We start from the raw sequence: 26,404 nt of genomic DNA, 5'->3' as shown, positions 1-26,404 counted from the left end.
AGAGAGAGGGTAGAGGGAAAAGGGAGGGAGGGAGAGGACAGAGAGACAGCAAAGGAGAGAGACGGAAGAAGAATGGAGATAGAGTATATATATATATATATATATATATTCTATTTATATTTTTTTATATGTATATTGTCTTCATTATCACATTAATATTCCAGACACAAATCTTCTTTTCCTTCCTGCACAGTACAGGGCACTGATCACTGTCTACTTTACACCCAGAATAATTTAAATATAACTAGTCCATTTCTAGTATAATAGCCATGATTGTAGCCCTCATACTAATAATACAAACAGCAGATCACAACTATATAACAATCTGAAAAAAGCAACAAAATAACCATTAGGACATCACATGACTGCAGACAGCTGTTACAAAGAGTCTGCAAACTTGCAGCATGTTATACATGTTATCATTTTTCTGTGTATTGTCTTTCTCTTTTCTTAGTTTATTATGCCAGCTGACATGATATTTAGAATTAAAAGGCAAAAAAAAATTAAAGCGGGAAGCTGAATTTTGTACATTCTGAACAATGGATGGCATTGGGATGTATGTGTCAGGTGGAAGTGCGCCCCCCCCCCCAAATATGAATGTGTATGTGTGTGTATATAAATATATAATTATATATATACACACATATTAAACAGTATTTATAAAGCGCCAACATATTACGCAGGGTTGTACATTAAATAGGGGTTGTAAATGACAGACAGATACAATGACACAGGAGGAGAGGATCCTGCCCACAAGAGCTTGCAATCTAAGAGATATAATATATATACATACATACATGTAGTATGTGTTGTGTCTATAAGCATATATATATTTAAATGTGTATATGTATCTGTATATATGTATCTATGTGTATATATATACTATTTTATTTTCTATTTATATATTATATACTCTGTTAATATTTATAAAGTCACAAAGGGTAATGATCATTAGGCAGATATCTCAGCTCCTCCATGCACACTAAGTGCCCTCCATAGAATCCACATGTGTAATAATAGCAATACAATATCACAGAGATGAATAAAATGGAATAATAAAGGAAGATGATTCTGGGAGCGCGTTGGACGCTGCATGCATTCTGTTCCATGTATATAATATTAAGTCATAGAGATCAATGCCATGGCAATACCATGTGATGTTGATAAGAGGAGTCCCTGTACTATGGTATGGTGTGCCCCTCTGAAATAAAAGGTAAATATGTAATAATCTAATAATAAAAAGTCCCAGAGATCAATGCAATGGTGATGACATATTGCTGGTGATCAGAGGAGTGAGACTCTCCATGGTGTTCCCCTCTGAAATACAATCCAAATCTAATAATAATAATAATAACAATAAAAGTGACACAATGTAATGTAATATACATAATAAAGCACAATGCTGCTGATCAGAGGAGTGACACTGCTTCTCCATGCACTCTGCAGCCAAGGATAAAAGTTACTGATGGGCTGATTATTTGTGTGGCCCCCTATAGGGGCCCCTAGCAATCCCCTACCTGCCTCTTGTTCATCCTCCGCAGGTCCCCGAACAGATCCATGTCTATGGTGCCAGGCGGGCAGAGGGGTACATGGGCTGGGAGCCGGGGCTGAGCTGCCACAATACACAAGCTGGCAGCAAGAGGAGGGGGAGGAGCAGGGGATACCACCCCGCTCCCCCTGCTCCATGTGGTACTCGCTCATAGGCCGCTCGCAAAGCCTCTCGGTAGTTGTAGTCCGCGCTTTCACTTCCCGCTAGTATCTTGATATCTTACTAAGCACAACTCGGACTACAAGTCCCGTGATGCATCGCGCGGCTGTCACTAGAGGCACAGGGGGACAGGTGCAGCTCTGGTCACTGTGGCATTTCTAGGGATAATATTATAGTATGGGGTGATACAAGGACCAGTGGTGTTATTTGTATTAATAATGGCTCATTTATTCATGAATTTATAAATTAAATTCCTAATAGTTTTGAAAGTGTGAACTTTTAGTGTCAGAGGTCGATCAGGGACCAGGACCGCTCATGCGTATGGCTTGTGTGCGCATGAGCATTTGTTTCAGAAATGCATGTTTCTTCACACACATTACAAAACATGCAAGATGCTACTCAGAATCAATTGTTTTAAATTAATGCACGCTGCATTTGTTCACAGATGCCCAAAACACATTTAAAACCAAACCGTGGCCATCCATTTATGCCAGAACCAAAGGCCAGGTCCTTCCAATAAAGGAGTTTGGAAGTAGAAGTTGGCCTTGGTGAAGGGTAAGGAGGAGCATTGCAGGCGGTGGACTTTATGGGAGGAAACCATATTATTATTATTATTATAATGAAACAGAATGTATATAGTGCCAACATATTACGCAGCGTTGTACATTAAATAAGGGTTGCAAATGACACAGATAAAGACACAGGAGTAGAGGACCCTATCCAGAAGAGCTTGCAATCTAACAACTGACCAATAAAATCCATCCCGTCCAATCACATTTCACCCAGGGAGTGCTAACGATGTTCGTTGAGGTGCCAAAAGACCAACCAGCGTTCCTATAAGTTTCTGGTCATGCTACCATTGTCTGATATCTGTAGGCACTGCTAAAATATACAATAAAGATTGATCAGCCCGGATTTCATGTAGCACCCCATTCCGCAAAGAACTGTCAAAATCTGTATTGTACTTAGGGTTAGTATGTCTACCCCTCGGGCAACAAATCTGCTGCAGAGTATCCAAGGAGCTGAGGCAATGCCAAGGCATTGGCTAGCCGGTAAAAGGTAGAAACTGTATGGCGTTTCATCTCCGGTCTGTGGGTTGCTGTATTGGAATAGGTTGGATTTCTTGACTAGGGTAGCAGGGGAGTAATGATAAACGTTCCTTCTCTCACCTTTCAATAGGATGTAATAATCTGATTGTATCATTAAAAAAAATGTTGCGCCTGATTACTATTTGCTAAGTCATTTGCTATTGGTGAGGGCTATGGGTAAGTAAATGTCTTGCTATAGGACAGTTACGGTCTCATAGTAAGTAATGGCCTCACTATTACTCAGTACTGGCCTATTGGTCAGTAATAAACTCACCATGGCTCACTATTGTTCGCTAATGGTTTCGGTATGGGTCAGTAATGACTATATTATGAATCAATGGTGGTATCAGTATGGGTCAGTGATAGGCTCACAATTGGCAAGTAATAGTCTGACTTATATTTACTGCTGGCCTAATTTTTGGTGAGTAATGAACTTACTATGGGTCAGAGAAGACCATCATTGTTCAGAAATGGTATCACTGTGGGACAGAAATCGTTTCACTATGGGTCAATAATGACCAATTTATGATGACTTCACTATGGGTCAGTAATGGGATTCCAGTTGGTATGTAATGGCTTTACCAAGGTTCAGTGCTGCCCTAACTAGTTAGTAATAAACTCGCTATTGGTCAATATAGGCCTCACTATTGTCCAGAAATACATAATGGGTTTCATAATGGGTGAGTAATAGTTCTATTATTGGCCAACAATTACCTTATAAGCCAGTGATAACCTGAATATGGGTCAGTGATGGGCTCACAATTTGTAAGTAATGGCCTTACTATGGTTTAGTGCTGGGCTATTTATTGGTCAGTAATGAACCCGCTATAGGTCAGTAAAGACCTCACTATTGTCCAGTAATTATTTCACTATGGGCCTGTTATGAGTCAATGATGGCCCCACTATAAATCAATGATGGCCTCAATATGGGTCAGTGTATGATTTAGTGCTGGCCTAATTCTTGGTCAGTAATGAACTCAATATGAGTCAGTGGAGACCTCACTATTTTTCAGTATACGTTTCACTATGGGTCAGTAATAGATTTCCTATCAGTCATTAATAACTATAATTTGAGTCACTGATAGCCTTATTATAAGTCAATGATGGCCTCCATATGGGTCAGTGATTGGCTCATAATTGGTGAGTATGATTTAGTGCTGGCCTAATTATTGGTCAGTAATGAACTCACTATGAGTCAGTGAAGACCTCACTATTGTTCAGTATTGGTTTCACTATGGGTCAGTAATGGATTTACTATCAGTCATTGATAACTATGATTTGAGTCACCGATGACTTCATTATAAGTCAATGACGGCCCTTAATATGGGTCAGTGATGGGCTTACAAGTAGTAAGTAATAGCCTTAATATAGTGCTGGCCAAACTATTGCTCAGTAATAAACTCACTATGGGTCAATCAAGGCTTCATTATTGTCCAGAAATGATTTTATAATGGGTGAGTAATAGTTTCATTATTGGCCACTAAATACCATATCAATCAGTGATGGGCTCAATGTGGGTTCGCAATGGGCTCACAACTGGTAAGTAATGGCCTCTCTATGGTTTAGTGCCAAGCTAATTAGTCTGTAATGAACTCACTATGAGTCAGTGAAGACCTCACTATTGTTCAGTATCAGTTTCACTATGGGTCACTGATTATAAGTCAATGACAGCATCAATATGGGCTGAGTGATAGGCTCACAATTGGTAAGTAATAGCCTTAATATAATGTTGACCTAACTATTACTCAGTAATAAACTCACTATGGGGCAGTAAAGGCCTCACTATTGTTTTGAAGTAGTTTCACTATGGGTTAGAGATGTACTCACTTTAAATCAGTGATGGTCATAATATAAGTCAAGGCTGGCTTCAATATGGGTCAGTCGGTAAAAAATGGCCTCTTTATGGTTTAGTGCTTAATCAGTATTAAACTCACTATAGGTCAATAAAGGCCTCACTAATATTTAATAATGAATTCAATATGGGTTCGTAATGGTTTTTTACTATAGGTCAATAATAATCACCATATGATGAGTTAGTGATGGCCTTGCTATTGATGGTCTCAGTATGGGCCAGTGATGGACTCACAATTGGTAAGTATTTACCTCACTAGGGTTTAGTCCTGGTCCAATTAATGATCAGTAATAAACTCACTGTGGGTCAGTGAAGACCTTACTGTTATTCAGTAATGGTTATGGGTCAGCAATGTTATCACAATAGGTCAGTGGTGGTCTTACTATGGGTAATAATGAACCTATTATGAGTCGGTGATTCCCTCCCTAATAGACTTACCATGAATATGTATTGGCCTCACTATAAGTCTATGATGACCTCAATATGAGTCAATATGGGTCGGGTATTCACTATTAATGTAGTCAAACACTAATACACCCATATTTGGTATTTCTCTGAAGCAGTATAGGATTTATTATGGTTATATAATAATTTTCAGCCCATTTGAAATACTGCAAACCCACCATTGTTTCTGGCTGCATTCGTCTGTTCATTTCTGTTTCCTTTTTATTATCTGGCTCTTCCTTTCCTGCTGTCCATAGCTCCCTCAGTTATATGACTGCAGAGAGCTATTCATTCTCAGTGCCCATATTGTTTATGATAGTGCCAGCTCCCAGCTGTACTCCTCATTGCTCCAACAAGAGCAGTATATTCCCTTCAGCCTGCTCTCTGTTTTCCCTCTCTAGGTATCTAATTGTATAGTATAGACGCATGAAAAGTAAATGCCATGAGCCAAAGACATTATTACTATTTAATAGCAATATTATTAGCAAGCTTCCCGCACTTTAGGAAGATCAAATACGAGTAATAATAAATGTTCTTTTACATGCTGTCTAAAAAAATGGGTTAAATTAACTCAAAGCATTAATAGATAATAGATGCATTGAATGCCACAGATACTTTCTACTTTTTTTTTACTTTTACTTATACAGAGCCCTTTATATACTGAACATTCAGGTAATTGTTTTAAAGTTAAAAGTTCTATTATTAGTTACAAGATGCTTAAATGGCCCTCTGCTTGGCACAGCAATTCCTAGATGATATATGACAACTGCAGATAGAATAATCCAGATGTACCCATCTCTGATCACATAGATTAGGTTGGGGGAGGATTTCTTGTTTTAAGTCATGCTGAAAGCAAAACCCTTTAGAAAGGCTAGAGCAGGGGTGGGCAAACTTTTTTAGTCAGGGGCCACAATCTGCAAAAAAATTTGCAAGAGGGGCTGTGTTGATGGTAGAGTGGGCCGGGCTATGCCATAATGATGCCCCTGATTGTGATGTCATGATGGCATAACCCGGCCCACTCTACCATTGCAGGCTTAGATCCTGGGACGTGTTCCACAACTCTGGCCTGTGCGCCCGCCCCGGCGGGGTCCTTCTCCTGACCCTGATCGGGGTGACATCAGCCAGAGCCGTACAACACGCAAAGGGCTGGAGAAACATCCCTATTGGGCCGTATACGGCCCGCGGGCTGTAGTTTGCCCATGCCTGGGCTAGAGGCTGCCTAGAGTTACCATCTTCTGGTTTCAGATGGTAAATATAAAATACTGCATATATATGTACATATATATATATTTTATATATATATATATATATATATATATATTGTAATATAGAGGGGGAATAAACCTTGCAGCAAGCACGCAATTACGGTAAGTTTATTGTCCATAGATGTCTCTTTACCTTGATCCCAAAAATAAAACAGCTTCCTTCAGCATAAATGGAAAACAAAATGAAAAGGCAGCTTACATCAGCTGAAAAGGGTAGGTGCAGAGTTTTCAAACTCCATAAATCAGATCAGCACAGATCAAACAGCAACAACAGCTTTTCTTCATAGCTCCTTAGTCAGCTTCCACAGAAACTTGTTTTTCAGCCTACCTGCTGCATTTTCACTTCATTCTCCATGTTTGCACACCTGTGCGCTTATAGCAGACCTGCAGTCTGCTACAGCCAAACCCCTGGGTGTTCCCGGGGTGGAATAAAAAGGCCAAATTCAATACCAATCCAGAGCCATGAAAATAAACGCCTTGCAGAGTTGCTCTCTTACCTTCTGGACTCTTTCCCCAGCATACACTCTTTTTTTGTGAATATATATATATATATATATATATTTCGTTCAAAGTCAAAGTTAGTATTCAGGGTTGGCATTTTTTAAAACACCTGAGCAGCTCGAAAAACCTCCAGATGTGAGATTCCCTTATATAATGACAATTATCTGGTTGCACCTTATAATGGAAGTCGATACGAACATGTTTCATATACCTATATAGCATTCTTCATATACCGTATTTTATGTTTAGATTTTTTTTTAACTCATTGAATCGTCATTGGATTTTTTAATTATCATCTCTGCCCCCCAGGAGGAGTATTGCCATTTCTCTTGGATTAAATAATGTAAATTACGTGCCTCACCCTGGTTGTACATATTTTGGATCTTTCCCAGTTCTATAATATTGTTTATGTGTATGAATATTATTATTATTAAACAGGATTTATATAGCACCAACATATTACGCAGCGCTCTTTATCAAATAGGGGTATATAAATACACATGCACATATACATATTAAACAGGTTTTATATAGCACCAACATATTACGCTGTGCTGTACATTGGGGTTGTAAATAAAAGACAGATACAGACAGTGACACAGGAGAAGGAGAGGACCTTGCCCAGAAGAGCTTACAATCTATAATATACAGACTATACAGGATTATATTGTGGTTAGGACATTGCTTCTTTTTAATTCTTATTCTCTTTATACAGTGTTAATTGTGCAGAAATGGAAACAAGGTCCCTTCTCCATCCCGACATGCCATAGCCCACTGCAACCTCCCATCAATGAACATGTTCACGAGTGGCATTGAGAATGAGGAGATATCTGAACAAATCCACACTGCACATTGAATACTTTGGGTCTGATTTATTAAAGCTTCACAAGGCTGGAGAAGATACGCTTTCATCAGTGAAGCTGGGTGATCCAGCAAACCTGAAATCTATTTCTTCAAAGTCATTTTCTATTAGTTAGCAAATGTTTTGAATCCTGGACCAGATCCATTCCAAGTTTGCTAGATCACCCAGCTTCACTGATGAAAGTGTATCCTCTCCAGCCTTGTGGAGCTGTAATAAATCAGGCCCATTGGATCAATTGAAGAACAATTCCAGGCAACAGTTGAATATGTTATTTTAGCTACCTATTCTATCCAGGGAGCACAGCAAGTGTGATATAATGAATAACTAATATTTTATTTATCTTCATCTATGTAACCCTTGCATGCAAAGCACAAGCATGTCTGTACAGGGACAAAATGGTTGTATTTGCTGGATCTTGTGCTGGGCAATTTCCTTTCATTTGGCATCACCAATATCATTAAAATATCTAAAACAGGTTTGTGCTTGATTAGCTCTTCATTAGCTAATTGCATCCGCCAAAAAAAAAATCTGTGCATTTTGCACCTTAAAGCACACACACAGGCAGAGGGTAAGTGAATGAATGGAGAACATTGAGTAGCACAGTAATGGCAATCTGGGGAGACTGCATGTAGAGAAGAAAATTTGAAAGTAAAATAAATATTAAAAAAATTGCATCAAGGAATATACTTTATTGTAGAAAGGGACAGGAGATGCAAATAAATCATCTTATCTGTCTGATTGCAACATTTAAATACACTCATCCTTCCCTGTTTTTCTCTTTCATGCGTTCTTATCATGGCTTATCTTGATTAACCAGGCCGGGATGACGTAATTCCCACACATGTGCATGGGAAATTCTTTCTGGGGCTTCTGGCATAGCCGGCACATTTGCTGAGCAGGATGTCCCGAAAGGAACGATACTGGTCATCAGACCAAGAATGCTGGACATTTAGCAATTCTGGATTGTAGGTGAATATTGCAGCAGAAGTGGGTCTTTTTAATTTGATCATTAATACACCATATATTTATTATTGAAAGATGCTAGCAGTGTGACTGGTATATGTGTTTTACTGAAAAGATGACAGCAAAAGAGATAAACAACCGCAGACAAAAGAGAAAAAAAATGTCTTTCTCTCTGTAGTTTTCACTCTGTTCTACCCAACTTCTCAATAATGCCAACCCACAGTCCTTCATCACAACATGTTCTTTACCTTGAACCATTTCTGGCTAGACAGAATGAATTAAATCTATAACAATACCTGGTAAAATAAAAACACTTGATGAAAAAAGAAACATTCAGCATTCAATGAGATCCACTTGTCTAAACAGTAGATACAAACCTAACAGCAGCTTTACCTTTGTTCCAGTTATAACAATACCTGTACAAGCAAGCTTCCAGAACTTTCACTTCTCACTGGGGACACCTAGCGCAATAAAAGACCAAAAGCCAAACTTAAGAAAGGAAATGCTAAAGCCATACATGAAAAGTAACAGTTTCCTTATTCAACTAATTGTTCAGTAGATCTACAGCTATAAGGAGAGATTAGCTGAACTGAATGTATTCTCCCTTGAGAAGAGACGTATAAGGGAGGATATGATCACCCTGTATAAATATATAAATGGTCCATATAGAGAACTCTCTTCCCCATTATTCACTATGAGATCATTACAAAGAACAAGAGGGCACTCTTTGTGTCTGGAGGAAAAAACGTTTAAGCTTCGGATAAGGAAGGGATTCTTCACTGTAAGACCGGTGAAAATGTGGAATCGGCTCCCTCAGGAAGTAGTTTCAGCAACTACTATAGATTGCTTTAGGAAAAAGCTGGATGATTTCTAGAAGCACAGAATATAACTGGGGATTAACAAATTAAAATAAAGATAACAGTGACTGGTGATCCAGGGAACATTCCAGTGCCTCATGGAATCAGGAAGGAATTTTTTCCCCGTTGGAGCAAATTGTTCCAGGATTTTTTTTCTTCCACTGGACCAACTATGTTTTATAGGGTTTTATATCTGGGATATGTTTATTTCCCTAGTAGTTGAACTTAATGGACTTATGTCTTTTTTCAACCTAATTTACTATGTAACTATGTAGCTATATGATCTTTTTGTCTTGTAGTTGTCATATAACAATTACCATTCTCTTATACTCTCTTATTCTCATCATATGCCAGGTTTTATTTTCCTAGGTTTTTGACAGTTCGCTTAAAACATGATATACAGGTGTACTACTATAAGAAAAATACACATGGGATTCCTATGATACCCAGATTATATAAATTGGATTATGATGGACCACTTCAAATTCAGAAAACAAGAAGTTTGATTAAAAAACAGATTTATTAGATAGATAGATAGATAGACAGATAACAATTACATACAAATTAGTTTGTTTTAAAATATACTATGATAACATACCGTCAGGTTATGCCTCCTATGGCCTGCACTAATTTCTACCCATTAAAAAGAAACTACCCTTCATACATCCCACGCAAAATCTTTTAAGTTACTTATACTGGTATAATAATGGAGGACTGAAGGAGGAAAGTAATAATGACTCCATGGGACCCATACAGGTGAATGCTGTGTTGATGTTACCAGCATTCACCTTAAAGGGTCCCTTGGAGCGGGGGCAGGGGGCCCAAAGATCTGGAAGCTTTGCTACTCTAAAGAGACAAGTAATCTTTCCAAAATTAGAAACCTGGACTATACTATAACACAGCTCAACAAAAATGTTTTTTTCATTTGCCAAGGATTTTTAATATTTTTAGTGTATTTCAGGTCTGCTGAATCCAGAAATGACATCAGTTTCATTGAATTGACTCTAGTTCTTGTGATACAGGAATTGGAATACACCAATGTTTTGCATTTTATATATTAAATGTAGCATTATTTTCATGAAACGTTTGCCTTCTTTTTGTTCATACATTTTCTTTTTTTACGGAAATATGAGTTCTTCAAGAGAAAATTGTTTAAATGACCCTAATGTATTTTGCTACATTTGTGGTGAATATTCCCAGCAAAAACAGAAAAGAAACATTACAGAATTTGTGAAACAAGCAGCTCTTGAATATTTTGGTATTAAACTGGGGGACCAAGATAAGTATTGGGCTCTCCATATGGTATGCGTATGGTATATGGTGTAGTGTCTAAGTCAGTGAAAAAATAAAAAGCTGAAAAGTTTGAAATTTCGTGCACCTATGGTATGGCAAGAGCCCAAAAATCATCATAATGATTGTTATTTTTGTGCTGTGAATGTAAAAGATTTCAATAGTTACAGGAAAAACAAGTGGGAGTACCCTGATTTGGAATCCGCAAGACGACCTGTGCGGCATGGTGCTGATGTTCCCATACCAGTGTTCAGTACACTCCCTGATATTCTTGTATCTGACATGTAGGATATACAGGTTTTGGAGTGTAATCCAGGAGTTAGCAGTGGAAGTGAATATGAAGGAAGTGTTTCATCAAACCAGCAGTTCTCCCAAGAAGAGCTCAATGATTTATTATGTGACCTAAGTCTGTCAAAACAAGCATCTGAACTTTTAGCATCCAAGCCAAAAGAAAAGAACTGTCTGAGACTGGAATTTAAAATAACTGTTTATAGGACAAGAAAGGGGACAATCCTACTATATTTCAGTGAAGATGGAGACTTCATGTACTGTTGTACTATCCCTGGACTACTAGCCCATTAGGGACTACCAGAATACCGAGCAGAAGACTGGCGGCTTTTCATAGACAGGTCCACTCGAAGTTTGAAATCTGTTTTACTGCATAATGGCAACTGCTATGCATCAATTCCAATTGGTCACTTAACAAAACTTAAAGAAGAATATGAAAATATCAAAATGGTCATACAAAAGCTTTGCTATCATGAACACCAATGGTCCATATGTGTTGATTTAAAAATGGTGACCTTCCTACTTGGACAGCAAAGTGGATACACAAAGTACCCATGTTTCATCTGCTTGTGGGATAATAGAGCAAAGTAGGATCACTGGAAAAAAGTGACATGGCCTCCAAGGGAAAACATAAAAAAAGGTGCAGCGAAGGACCCAATGGTTGACAATGAAAAAATCTTTCCCCCTCCACTACACATAAAGTTCGGATTAATGAAGCAATTTGTTGGAGCACAGTGTGAGTCTCACGACTGGCTGCTCATGAATGAATGCAGCGTGGGAAAAATCCTTGGATTTTTCCCACGGCCGTGTTCATTAATACACCCAAGCCGCATGACTCACTCTGAGAGGAGGAGGCTTCCTCAGCCAATCAGAGAGCACTAGAGGTTTTGCCTAGATATTTACCTTTAGTGCCTTAAAAAATAAATAAATTAGTAGAACTGTTGTGTACTGTTTTAAAATTACCAAGGAACTGTTTTCTGCTGGCTGAGCACAGGAGAACCTGCTGACATTGTAATATAAGTATCTCTTACTCTGTAACACTTTCCAGCACAGTAATATTATGATATATTTGTTACATTTTTCTTTTATCAACTGTGGTGTGATCCACTGCGAGAAAAATGTAACAAATATATCATAATATTACTGTGCTGGAAAGTGTTACAGAGTAAGAGATACTTATATTACAATGTCAGCAGGTTCTCCTGTGCTTAGCAGCAGAAAACAGTTCCTTGGTAATTTTAAAACAGTACACAACAGTTCTACCAATTTTTTTAAGACACTGCAGGGTAAATGGGGCTGCAATCATTGAATGTGTGATCCCCGGGGCACTAGAGGTTACTTAACCTCTAGTGCCCCAGGGATCGCAAACAGTTTTATTTTTTGATGGTTTCGCAAAATCGATTCACCAAAATTTTGCAAAAACATTGGAAGTTCGAGGAAACTTTCACAAGACTGCCAGAGGCATTCTCGCTCATCCCTAGGATAGACACAGGATGGCTGACTACTGCTGGAGCCTTCAACGTGATTGTCCTGATCATCAGCATGAAAGGAAATCATACAAACTGAGTTTTTCAATGACTTCTTTGTAATTAGTTCTGTAAAATTACTGAATAAAGAATATATTGATATTACGTATTTCAAAAATTAAATTTTTTATACGTAGGCATATCTAGTTTAATTTTGCTTATTTTTCATGTTTCATTAGTTTCCTATGAGGTTATTATTGAGGTCAACATTTCAAAAACTAGAGCCAATCTAGCAAAACCAATACCATATTTGGAATCTGTGCATCAAATATAACCTAAAATGACTTTAATCTGTTTGGCAAGAAAATATTTGTTGACCAGTGTAATTAAGGATATTCTACACCGTTCAGTCAAACAACTTTTATTACCCAAAATGTTCTGACCCACTGAGAACTGTATTCCTTAGCACAGGTGATCTCAATTCTATAATGGCCTTGTCCAATATGTTTTAACCAAGAAATATCTTGATATAGCAGATAAAGAAATTCTTTTCACCAGTCCAGAGTCTTCTCCATGGTAGTCAATGTCCTCTATCCCCTGTTTTGCAAAAGTCATGGGGGGGACGTAATACTCCAATATCTATCCCTTCTTTACAGGTATATTTTAGACTTAGCACAACATATTTCAAAAACATACAGTTAGGTTAATTGGCTTCCCGACACATATTGTCCTTAGACTGTATTAAAGAAATATGACTAAGGTAGGGACATTAGATTGTGAGCTCCTTTGAGGGACAGTTAGTGATGGACTTTGTACAGCACTGCATAATATGATGGTGCTATATAAACACTGCAATAATAATAATAAAAGCATATATATTATGTAAGCCCTAATAAAACAGCACAGACAGTAACAATAGGCCAAACATAATAGGAACCAGAAGGACCAATCAGATTTTATTATTTTTTTCATTATACCAGTAATGTCAAACTTTAAAAAGACTTTATAACATCACCGATGATGATTCATATCAAGGCTAGGATACTTTCTCCTTGTGAATGCAAAATGAAAAGAAATTTTAATCATAAACAGCCACTTTATTAAAAAGGGACGAAGGACTTCACTTGACTTCAATTTATATCCTGGATGTTGCTGTTAATTGAACGTTACTGTTCCATGACTAATTCTTATGCACAAATGCTCAGTATTCATTAAGTTTGTTATAATTATCCTGTAATTATTATCACAGACACTGACTCTGATTAGTGTAATGAGGGAATAGTCCGATCTTTTAATATGGCAGTAGCCCAGGTATGTGGGTGTTAGAGTTTAGGAATAAGAGAAGAACTCAGTATGCAAACCCAAAACCTAAAAGATATCTCTGGCTAGGACTGTAAAACCTCTGTTAGGGTTTATTTGCTTTCTATTTTTCCACTAGGGAGATGAATCCAATTAATTTTCAACATTGTCACCAAGACAAAGACAAGGAGTGCCTAAGCAGTCAATCATCAAACGTCAATGTTGTCATATGGAAGGTATAGGAGTGATTTACATGTTCCCCATATGATGAAATACAAGGCATATTTTTTGTTTTTGTGGGCCTTGCTTCTTACTACCTCTTGAATGCTGAAGCCAGACTTATCCATCTTTCCCACCGCTCCTCTTTTGCTGCTTCTCTTTGTAAATCTCTTCATTGGCTTCCATTTTAACTTAGAATTAAATTAAAGCTCCATCTCTTTGTGTTCAAATCCCTCCACAGTTCTTGTCCCACTTATCTTTCTGACCTGATAGAAAAATACCCCCCCAGCCGCTCTCTTTCCGCTTCTTCAATGATTTACTAACGACTTCCTCACTCATAACCTCATCACATGCATGGCTCCAAGTTTTTTCCAGAGCTGCCCCGATTCTCTGGAATGGTCTTCCTCGTCCTATTAGGCTTGCTCCTACTTTCTGCTCATTTAAAAGAGCACTCAAAACCCATTTTTTTTAAACTTGCCTATGCGTCTTCTTCTGTCTTTTAAACCCTCCCTACTTCCCACCACTACATATCTCCCATCCTATTGTGTGTAAATTCCCCCACCTACTAGATTGTAAGCTCTTGGGGCAGGGTCCTCTCCTCCTCCTGTGTCACTGTCTGTATTCATTTGTCATTTGCCATCCCTATTTAATGTACTGCGCTGCGTAATATGTTGGCGCTATATAAATACTGTTTATTAATAATATTAATATTAATAATAACATCTTGTAGACAGCAGGTCCCAATCCCTGCCTATAGACATGCTTCTCAGCTGGCTATTAGACTTCATCATTGATAGGGCATGTCAAAAATGTATTTTTGCTACGTATGTTACTTTGACAAGTACAGGTTCACTTTAACTGTAAATGTACCCTAATTAGGCTTTGTTCCTATTTCACCACAAAAGTTTCTAAATTACAAATTACAATTCCCTCCTCATTGCTATAAACTGTTTATTACACAGAAACTAAATGAATACATCAGGGACGAAAGCCAAATATAAGGTAAATAGGCCTGGAGCACAAAGCAGCAACAATTAAACCAAATAGTTTATTGCTTATTCTCCAATACAAAATGTTTAATCAGCGAGAGCTGTTGGGATCTATGTCTCAGCTAAAGGTGCAAACATTGAGCTTAAAGTGTACTCAAGGAACTCTGTTTTATAAAACAGGGAAGCTGACATTCCCTGGTGGGAATCAATTACTGCCATGAAAACACATAGACCTGGAAGATTCCCACTAGGGAAAGCCTGATTCCCTGTTTTATAAATAGAGTCCAAGATGTCAGACCTTAAGGTTCTCCTCTGAAACAGGATCAAAGTATCTTTATTCCTGTGATGTCTTCTTCTCTAGGCTAAGATCAGAAAAAAAAGGTTATACAGGTAGTCCCCGGGTTACATACGTGATAGGGACTGTAGGTTTGTTCTTAAGTTGAATTTGTATGTAAGTTGGATCAGGTACATTATTTTATTAAATGCAATTAGGGCAGATGTTTGTCTCAACATAATATTAGGCTGCAGAGTTTGTATTGGTCATTAAAGAGTTATAAGATGTTACAGATCAGCTCAGCTCTTAAGATCACCCACAACTTCAAAAAATTCTTCTGCAAGTCATGCAAACCGCCCTTCCCCCCTTCAAGCCTCTGTCCTGCAGAATGAGCAGGGAAAGCCCTGTTCGTTCATATATAGGAGTCGTCCATATGTCGGATGTCCTTAACTCGAGGACTACCTGTAATTAAAACAAATTAATTTATTTTTAATACAGGTTTAAGCATTTGTAAGTGTTTTTTTTTTAATTTGAGTGATTTTGTCCTTCATGGACTTCAAATGAAACATTTACAAGTACCTATGCAATGTCTGCAAACACCTACACATTTATGCACAAGCATTTGCAAATGCACTCAGAAACCAAGCATATTTGGCTGACATGGAGGCCCCTGGGTGCCTTACTGTGGACAATAGGCAGTAGTAGGTCTCCAGAAGTGGTAAACACCATGGTAAAATAACTATGATAGCTTGTCAATTCATTAACATAAAGCTTTTATTTTTATAACTAGAATTCAGTGGGTGCCAACATTTACACACTGGTAAATCACTATGGAATAGGCAAGACTGCCATTGTACAATTAAGCCGTGCCATCAAAAGGCACCAGGCAAGGAGCCTGCATCTGGCAGGACATCCTATGGTAAAAGACATTGGAAAGACAAAGTTTTACCAAAAAGAAGACCAGCCTGTTTCTTAGTGGGGGCCAATTTATTAAAAGCATTTAGGCTCTTCTCTTTTCATGGTGAATTATCCCCTTGCAATGGATAATCTATTTTGCAAAGAATACCCAATCACATGCAAGGAAATGATGTTTCCTTACACATGATTAGATGGTTGATGTTAGCAGAGCCTCATCTCATTTATTAAGCTAGGGGAAATAACACAGGCAAGGGGATAATTCACTTTTCTAAGTGATCTACCCCTATTACTTTAGCAAATCAAGCCCTGAATTAGAGAGAATGGCCCTGATTTATTAAAGTTTTCTAAGGCTGGAGAGAATACACTTTGATCAGTGAAGCTGGGTGATCCAGCAAACCCGGAATGGATCTGGTCCAGGATTCAAAACATTTGATAGCAAATAGCAAATGATTTTAGGAAATCCATTCCAGGTTTTTGTAGATCACCCAGCTTCACTGAAGAAAGTGTATTCTCTCCAGCCTTGGAGAGCTTTAGTAAATCAGGGCCAATGTGCTCAGCCTGGGTCTTTGCACACACTGGTGGCCCATCAAAGAAGAACCTGTAAGAACTCCTATTCTCTAATGTTAGACCACACAACCAATCATATTGCAATTGACATTTTCAGATTAGGACAAGAAAGCAGAATTCTAATTGGCCTCAAGGAACAAAACTTCTATTTATCCCTTGCTTGTCTTTTTTACAAATGATTGCCCATAGATTGCAGTAATTATTTTTATTATTATCGATTTACACAGCACAGTTGGTACAATCACCCTGATGGAGATTCTTTTTAAAGACCATTTTTCAAGTGTGCAGCAATCAACATGAAGTATCGACAAGGAAATACCAAAGAACATTCTGCTCTGATGTAAACCTGTTAAAAAAATATGTCAGGAAATGTAGCCAATATTGCACCTGCAAGGAAAGACTTTCTGTTTATACAGAAAGGTTATAATATTTCCAATATTGAGTTTAAAAGAACTCCAGGTATGTTTGAAAAGGTATTAGAGCCTGGACTATAGAAATCGTATTTATTAGTATGAAGAGGAGAAAGTTAAAGGTCAGACTAATATTAGACTTTTTTAATATACACAATCCTGACACATACTGTTCCCAAAAGACCGGAAGATAACATTTGGGAGGTCTATAGACCACACACTGATAATGGGAGTGAAATGACGGTAGCAGATACCTGTTTTTGTATTTTTAAATAAAAGAAGGTAAACTTTTGACAAATGATCTCATTGTAACAAATATTTTCGTTAAAGGATGAATTTCAGACATATTTAAAAATATATTTAATGCAGTACAATCAATGCAGTTACTTGTACAAGAAAACAATTTAAATGTATTTTTAATTGCAGATAACAACTCTAAATTGTGCTTGGTATCATCCTATCATGTATAGCTGTAACAGAAGCTGAGCAGAATGTATTTGCGATAACAAAGCACATGCTAACCAAATGTTAAGAATAATGGTTTTATTATCTTTATTCTGCTGCCCATTTTTGTCCAGTTACAGGCAGGTGACCGAGCTGTAATGCCTAAAGCAGAACTGTACATATTTGTGAGCTATAAAGTAAGTATGCACAACATCATTGCCAGTTATGGTGCAGACTTCTCTGCTTGCAGGTGCCATGCGGTGACCAAATCCAGGATTCTGGCGGCTGACTCCATGATGGAAGTGTAAGTGAACGACAATCTCCTTCAGCAACTGGATGGCCCTCATTATGTAAATTGTGTGCAGAAGTCACATTGTCCGCAATGTGCAGGAGTTACAGACGTTCTGATAAACGTAACTAAAAATTGCTTTTACAATTAATTATATTGTAGGAGATAAGCACAAGTAGCCCATAAAATATATATATGTATATATAAATATACATATATATATTTATATATATATAATATATACACACATATATATATATTTATATATATATATATATATATGTAAATAAAGTATAAAATCATATCTCAAAACATAGCATACTAAGAGCTTTACTATTATTTATAGCGGAACTAAACTAAAAATTAAAAAAATCACACTTACCTTTAATCCTGCAGATCAGTCTATACATCAAGAGGTTTTCTAGATCAGGTCCAGCGTTGTCCCAGTATCCATCTTCAGCCTGGCGCAGAGGAAGTGTTGGGCCCCCCCATGTTCTTTATTCTTCGTTGTACGTCACCCGATCCTGTACTGTGCAGGCACCAGATCGGGTGACGTAGATTGGGACAAAAAAAGCCGATCTCACTGCACATGTGTAAGATCGACATTTTTTTTCTCCCATTAAAGAAAAGGCTCCCTGGGTGATCTCCGGCATGCACAGAAGGAGCAACCTGAGCCTCTCAGCATGCGTGACGTATGTAGCCTGGGCCCTGCGCTCCAATTCACTCTTGATCACCCTTTATTTTAAAAAAAATCGTATTGCACTTAAAAAGGCAATTTTTACTTTATGGAAAGGGTTGTCTACCTTCAAAACTTGAGTTTAGATCTGCTTTTATAATGCCCTACTAATAGTGCCCACATTTCTAAAAAACCCTGAAGGGCTGGCAGCTTTAAAAAGTGGGTGAGTGATATGTCTCCAGTCTTCTGCCTGCTGGAATTAGACAACGTGAGAATAAAGAAAAGTATGACACATGATCGGTATTCACTGCTAAATGTGATTAAGTCCAACAAAAGGACCTCTACAAAATACAAACAACATATGTAAAATGTAGACTGCAGTCTTCTGTGTTTGAGAGCTGAAGTTTGTAGATTCCACAATAAGTCCTCAGTGTTGCTTGGTGTCTTGGAATCCTTAGCTGCTTGGAGTTGAGTCGTGGAGTTAGTGTTCTTTTTATTATTAGGAAAAAGTCACTGCTAAGTACACAGCAATCTTTGAAATGGCCTTTCAAGCAGCACTGTAAGTGCCAGTCCAATGGTGATCGTCAATATGGAATGTCCAATGAACAGGTAGAACTGGTGGAGGAAAAACACTGTCAGTTACTTCTGAGAAAAGAGAAAGCAATAAGCGTTATTAATTGTGGAACATTAATAGAGAATGTAGGGCAGATTAAAGTGGATTTAGGATATATGTTTACATGGTAAGTGAATATACACTAAGTAATGTGTAAGTGTGGCATTCTAGGTATTTATTATATCACAATACCACTGACAATGTCCTTTTCTGCTTTCTGCATCTTTGTTCATGCATGTGTGGTTCTCTTCATTGGCTTCCATTTCACGTTAGAATCAAATTCAAGCTTCTGTGCTTTGCCTTCAAATCCCTCCACAGTTCTTGTCCCAGTTTCTGACCTGATAGAAAAATACTCCCCCAGCCGCTCTCTTCACACCTCCAATGACTTACTAATGACTTCCTCACTCATAACCTCATCACACGCATGGATACAAGACTTCTCTAGAGCTGCCCCAACTCTCTGGAATGGTCTTCCTCGTCCTTTTCGGCTTGCTCCTACTTTCTTCTCATTTAATAGAGCACTCAAAACCCATTTTTTGAAACATGCCTACCCATCTTCTTCTGTCTACTAAACTCTCACTACCTCCCACCACTCCCTATCTCCCCCCCCTATTGTGTGTTACTTCCCCCACCTCCTAGATTGTAAGCTCTTCTGGGCAGGGTCCTCTCCTCCTCCTGTGTAACTGTCTGTATTTGTCTGTTATTTGCAACCCATATTTATTGTACAGCACTGCATAATATGTTGGTGCTATTATTAATAATAAATATTAATGCATCATCTAGCGCCACCATCTACTTCCTCGGCCAAAACCATGTTATGCCCCTTCAAAGTCATCTGTCCACAATAGGCAATGTTCTTCTTAGGGAGTTTATATCACTGCCTCTATAATGTAGACACTTATTGGTTGTCCAATAAGACAGAAAAAGATGGATTAAAGTGGGAAAAAGAAAAGTGGGTTTTGGAGCAAATGAGGAGGGTTATTATTTGCCTGGAAATGGGCTTTAAACACAGATTGCCCACTGCTGCAGCCTTTCACCCTATGTTCTTCTTCAAAGATAAAACATCTGGTTACTGGGGAAAAGGAGACTGAGGAAATGCTTCTTCGTGTTTGCAGCATGACTGATGACATCATCTCAGCCTAGGTTTAGTGCATTGACCCATGTGTCTAAAACATGTGAACATGGAGGGAGCACAAGGAAAAAACAGACTCCAAAATAAATGCAATCTATTCTACCAGCACAGAGATGAACCGGCTCTCACCATATTGATGTCCTGGTAGTGGAAGAGTGTCTCTTGCAGTCCACAATAGAAGATTATAATAATTGGATGTGCTAGGTAACAGGCGTAACTGACCTTGGATAATATGTTCCATATTCCACATGAAAGCATTGTATTTAGAGGACCTTGGAAAAGAATGACATTTAGTGTGAAATATAAATTGCAGTGGTCTCAACCTTTGTGAACTAGAGTATCTATTAGGGCTGCATAGCATGATTCAGTTTTAACTTGCAATTTACAAGAAAAAGCTACAACCTTCTCTGAGTAAAAGCTACTTGCTAGACATTTTCAATATTGCTCCTGTGTATACTCTGCCATAAAACCACAGTCAGATCATTTCAGCTGGTATTTTTGTTGGCTGCACTCACAATCTGCTAATTTGTGCTGCCATTGCACAGGAAAGCTAAAGTGTTGATTACCTATAAAAGTTTCGGAAGATTCTCCATTGATGAGATTTCAGTCAAAATATTTTTTAGATCTCAGTGGATTATTGATCATTGTGTAAATAAGTAACGTTTATTTTTAGGTGTATGAAAATTCAACCAATAGACATGTCTTATCTCTGTATAGTTTATTAAAGATGCTTGAAAATGCTAATTATATTTGTCTCCTAACTGCTCCCTTTTAGTTTATTAAAGGTGAGGTTTAATCTGCATTTTATTTTGCTGGACAGACAAATTCCAGTGTCCACTTCATTTAAGTAGGTATGTGGACACCTATAAACACCTAGCCACAAAGCCCTTATCTTTGGTTTGGGAGCAAGTAAATGTGGGATCAAGTTAATTTGCATCTGACTGTCACAACTATATGAGCTTGCTGGATATCTCATTGTACAACCATGACATTTACATCCCTTTGCAATTACATCAGTCTTCTGAGAAGGCTTTCAAAGAGATGCTTGAAGGAAACTGTGCCCATTCAGCCAAATGCAAATTTGCAAGGTCAGTACAGGTAGTCCTGGAGTTAAGGACATCCGACATATGAACGGCTTCTAGATACGAACGGGCTTTCCTGCTGCTTGTATGCAGGACAGAGGCTTGATGGGGGGTTGGGGTGGTTAGAATGACTTGCAGACAACGTCTTTTGCTGTTCTGTAACTCGTTAATGACCAAAACAAACTCTGCAGTTGTTTCTTTTTGCATATCAAAGCACAGCTTGCTCCAGAAGTTAATGAATGTCTAGGCTCCATAAAGATTTTTTTTTGCTTTGTTGTGATTAACTCACAGTGAGGATTTTTTACGGGTAATGGCACCATGCTGCCTAATAATATATTGAGACAAACATCTGTCCTAATTGCATTTATTAAAGTAATGTACCTGTTCCGACTTACATATAAATTCAACCTAAGAACAAAACTACAGTCCCTATCTTGTATGTCACCCGGGGACTACCTGTACTGAAGTTGGAAGAGAATATCTGCCTGGCAATCACCTTTCTAATTTTTTTTTCAAAATGTGCTTAGTAGGGTTCAGTTCAATGTTTGGTGCAGACCATTTAAAGTCCTCCACTCCAGCTCATCAAGTCATCAAGAAACCTTGTCTCTGTACCTTGGAACACAGTCATGCCAGGACAGAAAAAGGCTTTCACCAAACTGTTGCCACAAGATTTGAGGCACACAGTAGTTTCAAATATTCTAATAGCTTAAACAGAAGTCTATATAGATGTACCTTTAGTTGCCTACATCAATGGACCTGAATTATTAAAGCTCTCCAATGTTAGGGAGCATACACTTTCATCCATGAAGCTGGGATGGATTTCTTGTAGGTCATTTGCTGTTTGATAGCAAAAGCTTGCAGTCCTGGACTAGATCCATTCCAGGTTTGCTGTGTCACCCACCTTCACTGATGAAAGTGTATCCTCCTCAGCCCTGGAGAGTTTTAATAAATCAGGTCCAATGTATCTACGCATTGTTTTGCCTTGAAGCTTTGACTGATGTCATCAAATGTATTTATTCTGATATGAGGTTTATTTGAGTAGATCTGTTCATTGAGAGCTACTTTTGAGAAAACACTGTTGAAACAAAAAAATACAGTTTGTCTTGTTACCTCCATATCCTTCATGACACAGAAAAAGGATCATGGCAATAGCAGCTGCCCATAAAGTCCTATGGACACCTTGGTAAAGGGCAGCCAGGATGGAGTAAGACGTAGGAGTGTCATTCAGAATAAAAGCAAGACATATCACGAGAAGCATGATGAGTAAGGCAGATATCCAACCTACAACCGCCTGAGCCTGCACAGAGAGAGAAATCCTTCAGATTACAGAAAGCTAAAAAAACAGATGGTTTGACAAATGTACTTAATGTACTCTACACACTGAATACAGTTACAGTACTTGTCATGGTGAATCATCCATCATGTTCAGATTTATAGAGCAGTAAACAGATTTATTTGTGTTTCAGAGGTTTACAAATTGGAGGACAGAGTACACCCCTAAAAATATAACTCTTTACATTCCTATATTGCATATCTTATGTTCCCAGAATAAAAACAACAGTAGTCTGATGTGTAACACATGCTAAGGCACACTAAGTTTTTTAAGATTGAGAAAATTATTGAGAAATCAGCTAAATACACAGAAACGAGACCGGGGTCGTTCAAATTGTTCCAGAATTCCGGGTTGTGGAATGAAAGGGAAAGCTGGGTGGGCTCTATTTATTCACCCCAAAACCTGTCCAGGGGGAAATATTCAGCTAGTTAGTGTGGACCTGATTTATTAAAACTCTCCAAGCCTGGAAAGGATACACTTTCATCAGTAAAGCTGGGTGATCTAGCAAACTTGGAATGGATTTCCTACATGTCATTTGCTATTTGTTAGCAAATGTTTTCATTTCCATTCCAGGTTTACTGGATAACCCAGTTTCACAGATGAAAGTGTATCTTCTCCTTTGGAGCTTTGGAGAGCTTTAACAAATCAAGCCGGTGTTAGAAGTTAACACTGTCGGTAGGTGCGGCTTTAATACCCCACAGTTCTGGGATCCGGTAGAGTTCTTCCGTGAGTGGTCAGGTGTGCTCAGGTGTGGTTACAAGTTACCAGAATGTGATGGTATACTCCTTTAGCTTTACATCTCATGGATAACAGTGGAAGGCATTGGAGTTGGGAATAACAATGAGTGTCTTTTGCCAGTTAAGGTTGTGTTTAAGTTGTTGCCGGACATTTGTTTTACATTATCGTTCTGCTCATTTTTTTCTGTTGTATGTTGAAAAAAGCTTATTTGAGTAAAAAAAAAAAATTACATTATTTTTAGAAAAGCATGGCTGTGTCCTGCATTCAGCAGTGATCCCATTCCCCCCAAATATCATAGAACATATAGAAAATATGGAGTTAGTAATTATCCAGGCTATTATCAGTCTGTTATCGCTGCATTATCCACAAATAACAGATTTTTTTTCAAGCAAAAGACCAAAAAAGAACTTCTCATGATACATCAATTAGAAATAAAATATGCAGTTCATGTTATTTTTGTTTATTCATTTAAAATTCATGAAGCATACACAATTCATAACAGAAAGCAATGGAGAAGAGTCTTTTTTTAGACTCCAGCAAATGCTATTGCCTACTGTACCCGAACATACTTCTACATTATATGAGAACCTCTTTTCTTTTCCGCTCCAACTGGGTGAGCGCTGAGGGAATAATGGATGGTATGGGACATTCCAGAAGGGTATGTGATGGGAGAGCTATGACAGCATGACCTTGAGACTATGTGATAGAATGAGAAACTACTTTTACTGTGTTTTCTGTTCATCCTGATCCAAAATACATGGAAGCATGTGCTTGATCTGAGTGTATTGCACTGCATGATGATAATTGAGAAGAGCTCATATATACTTTATGTTACAAGAATAGGACAAATATATCAGCACAAATATATTGTAACTGTATAGGTCCTTGATGCTTGTTTTTATGAACCAAGAGTTCTTTTATAAATTTAAATGAATACCCAATGTATATTTAAATAAATATATATTTAGGGATGAGCAAGCAAATTTATTAAATTCGGTCTCGCAGAGAATTGGGACGTTCTCGCTTACCAAACATGTAGGCGAGAACAGCCTTTATATATTCGGCTGACGGGACCGATATTTTGGGACCTGCAAGACCAATCAGGGGAGCGGAGCTGTCAACTCCGCTCCCCTGATTGCCCTTGCAGTCCTTTACTATTTGTATGTGTTCTTGGATAGAGTTTCTCTATCCAAGAACACAGGAGTCCTGTGTTCCTGGATAGAGAAACTCTATCCAGGAACAGATACTACAGAGCGGCAACAGCCATCAGGGGAGCAGAGCAGCTCCGCTCCTCTGATTGCTGTTGCAGTTCTGTACTATGTGTTCCCCGATAGAGTTTCTCTATGTAGGAACACAGTGTGAGTCTCGCTGGCTGCTCATGAATGAATACGGCGTGGGAAAAATCCTCTGATTTTTCCCATGGCCGCGTTCATAAACGCAATCCGCATGACTCACTCTGAGAGGAGGAGTATTGCGGCTGCATTTATGAATTAAGCCGTGATAATCCTCCTCTCAGTGAGAGATGCCCGGGCACTAAAGGTTAGAATGAGGGCTTGCCTGTAGTGCCCTGGAATCGCTCACTGACAGGAGGATTCCCACGGCTGTATTTTTGAATGCAGCCGCGATAATCCTCCTATAGTGAATTCCGAAATATTTGCGAGAATGCCACAGGCACTCTCGCTCATACCTATATATATTTACACCCAATAAATATCTAATGGAGGTATCTTGAAATGTGAATTTCTTGGTCCTTTGTGCTTGAACAAATTTCTTCAGCTTTGTGGGGTCCCCTAATTCTGATCACAGTCCTCCAGAAAACATTAGGGTCATGTATGGTATCCACAACAGTGAAACTGTATGTTGGCAACATATAATTTGCCCTATATGTCAACTTTTTAAAAAATCCTTGTTTGGAATTTAACATCAGAATTAGCACTGCAGGAAATATTTTTAAAGAAAATCCACTGCAATGTATTTTCAATGTTGCTCTGGAAGCTGCATGAAAAGAATCTCTGTATTTATAAATTGTGTTTTTTTTTTTTTGCTACATGCTCCCTATGTCAATTAGTACAGTAGTTTGCATGTTAGCCGAAAAAAAGCCAGAATTTAAGATCTGTCAACCCATAGATTTTAGTGGGATTCACATGTAAGCTGGGATTCATTCAATTCCAAACAAGATTCACTAAACCCTTGACAAATCAAATTCTGGTAGATTAAATCATTCCTAATGCTGACAAAATGAGGGTGCATACTGATGTCTCACTTGTAGCTGGATCATAATACTGATTGGATCGAATCACAAATCCTTTGGCAGGTAGTATAGTTCCCATATCTGTATTTCAACTGTGTATTTAGCTATTTGCATAGAGTTATTGCCCATTACAGAGGAGCGAGAATGCCTCTGGCATTCTCGCGAAAATATCCTCGAAGTTCCGATAGGTTTGCGAAAATTCGATGAAAATCATTGATTATCATAAATATTCATAAATACAGCCGTGGGAATCCTCCTGTCAGTGAGCGATCCCGGGGCACTACAGGTCAGAATGAGGGCAAGCTCTCATTGTAACCTGTATTGCCCGGAGATCTTTCACTGAGAAGAGGATTCTCACGGCTCCATTCATAAATGCAGCCGCGATACTCCTCCTCTCAGAGTCCCGAGTCATGCGGCTTGCGTTTATAAATGAGCGCGGCCATGGGAAAAATCAGAGGATTTTTCCCACGCTGCATTCAATCATTAGCAGCCAGCAAGACTCACACTGTGTTCCTAGATAGAGAAACTCCAGGAACACATAGTACAGGACTACAACAGCAATCAGAGGAGTGGAGCTGACAGCAGG

At 38.3% G+C, this 26,404-nt stretch overlaps 1 protein-coding gene and 1 long non-coding RNA gene across 3 annotated transcripts in view; both read right to left on the bottom strand.

Annotated features, from left to right (window-relative positions):
* Positions 1-1,667, bottom strand: part of SEC11C (SEC11 homolog C, signal peptidase complex subunit) — a 25,887-nt gene extending 24,220 nt beyond the window's left edge. Inside the window, exon 1 of one of the 2 annotated variants that reach the window (XM_072416543.1) lies at positions 1,518-1,667. In XM_072416543.1, coding sequence (XP_072272644.1) covers positions 1,518-1,559 — 42 coding nt within the window. In that variant the 5' untranslated portion in view covers positions 1,560-1,667. The remainder of the gene's footprint in view (positions 1-1,517) is intronic. The other variant, XM_072416544.1, reaches the window with a different exon arrangement.
* A 17,394-nt stretch (positions 1,668-19,061) lies between these two features.
* On the bottom strand, positions 19,062-22,771 carry LOC140332607 (uncharacterized). Its single transcript, XR_011921194.1, has 3 exons — positions 22,607-22,771; positions 20,544-20,686; positions 19,062-19,284 (listed from the first exon to the last, which is right to left on the bottom strand). It is a non-coding gene; the product is annotated as an uncharacterized lncRNA (long non-coding RNA).
* Positions 22,772-26,404: the final 3,633 nt, after the last annotated feature.

Source organism: Pyxicephalus adspersus, chromosome 6, assembly GCF_032062135.1.
Source record: "Pyxicephalus adspersus chromosome 6, UCB_Pads_2.0, whole genome shotgun sequence".
Taxonomy (NCBI): Eukaryota; Metazoa; Chordata; class Amphibia; order Anura; family Pyxicephalidae; genus Pyxicephalus; species Pyxicephalus adspersus.
Note: the sequence above shows the minus strand (reverse complement) of the source record. Positions and strands in the feature narration are given on the sequence as shown.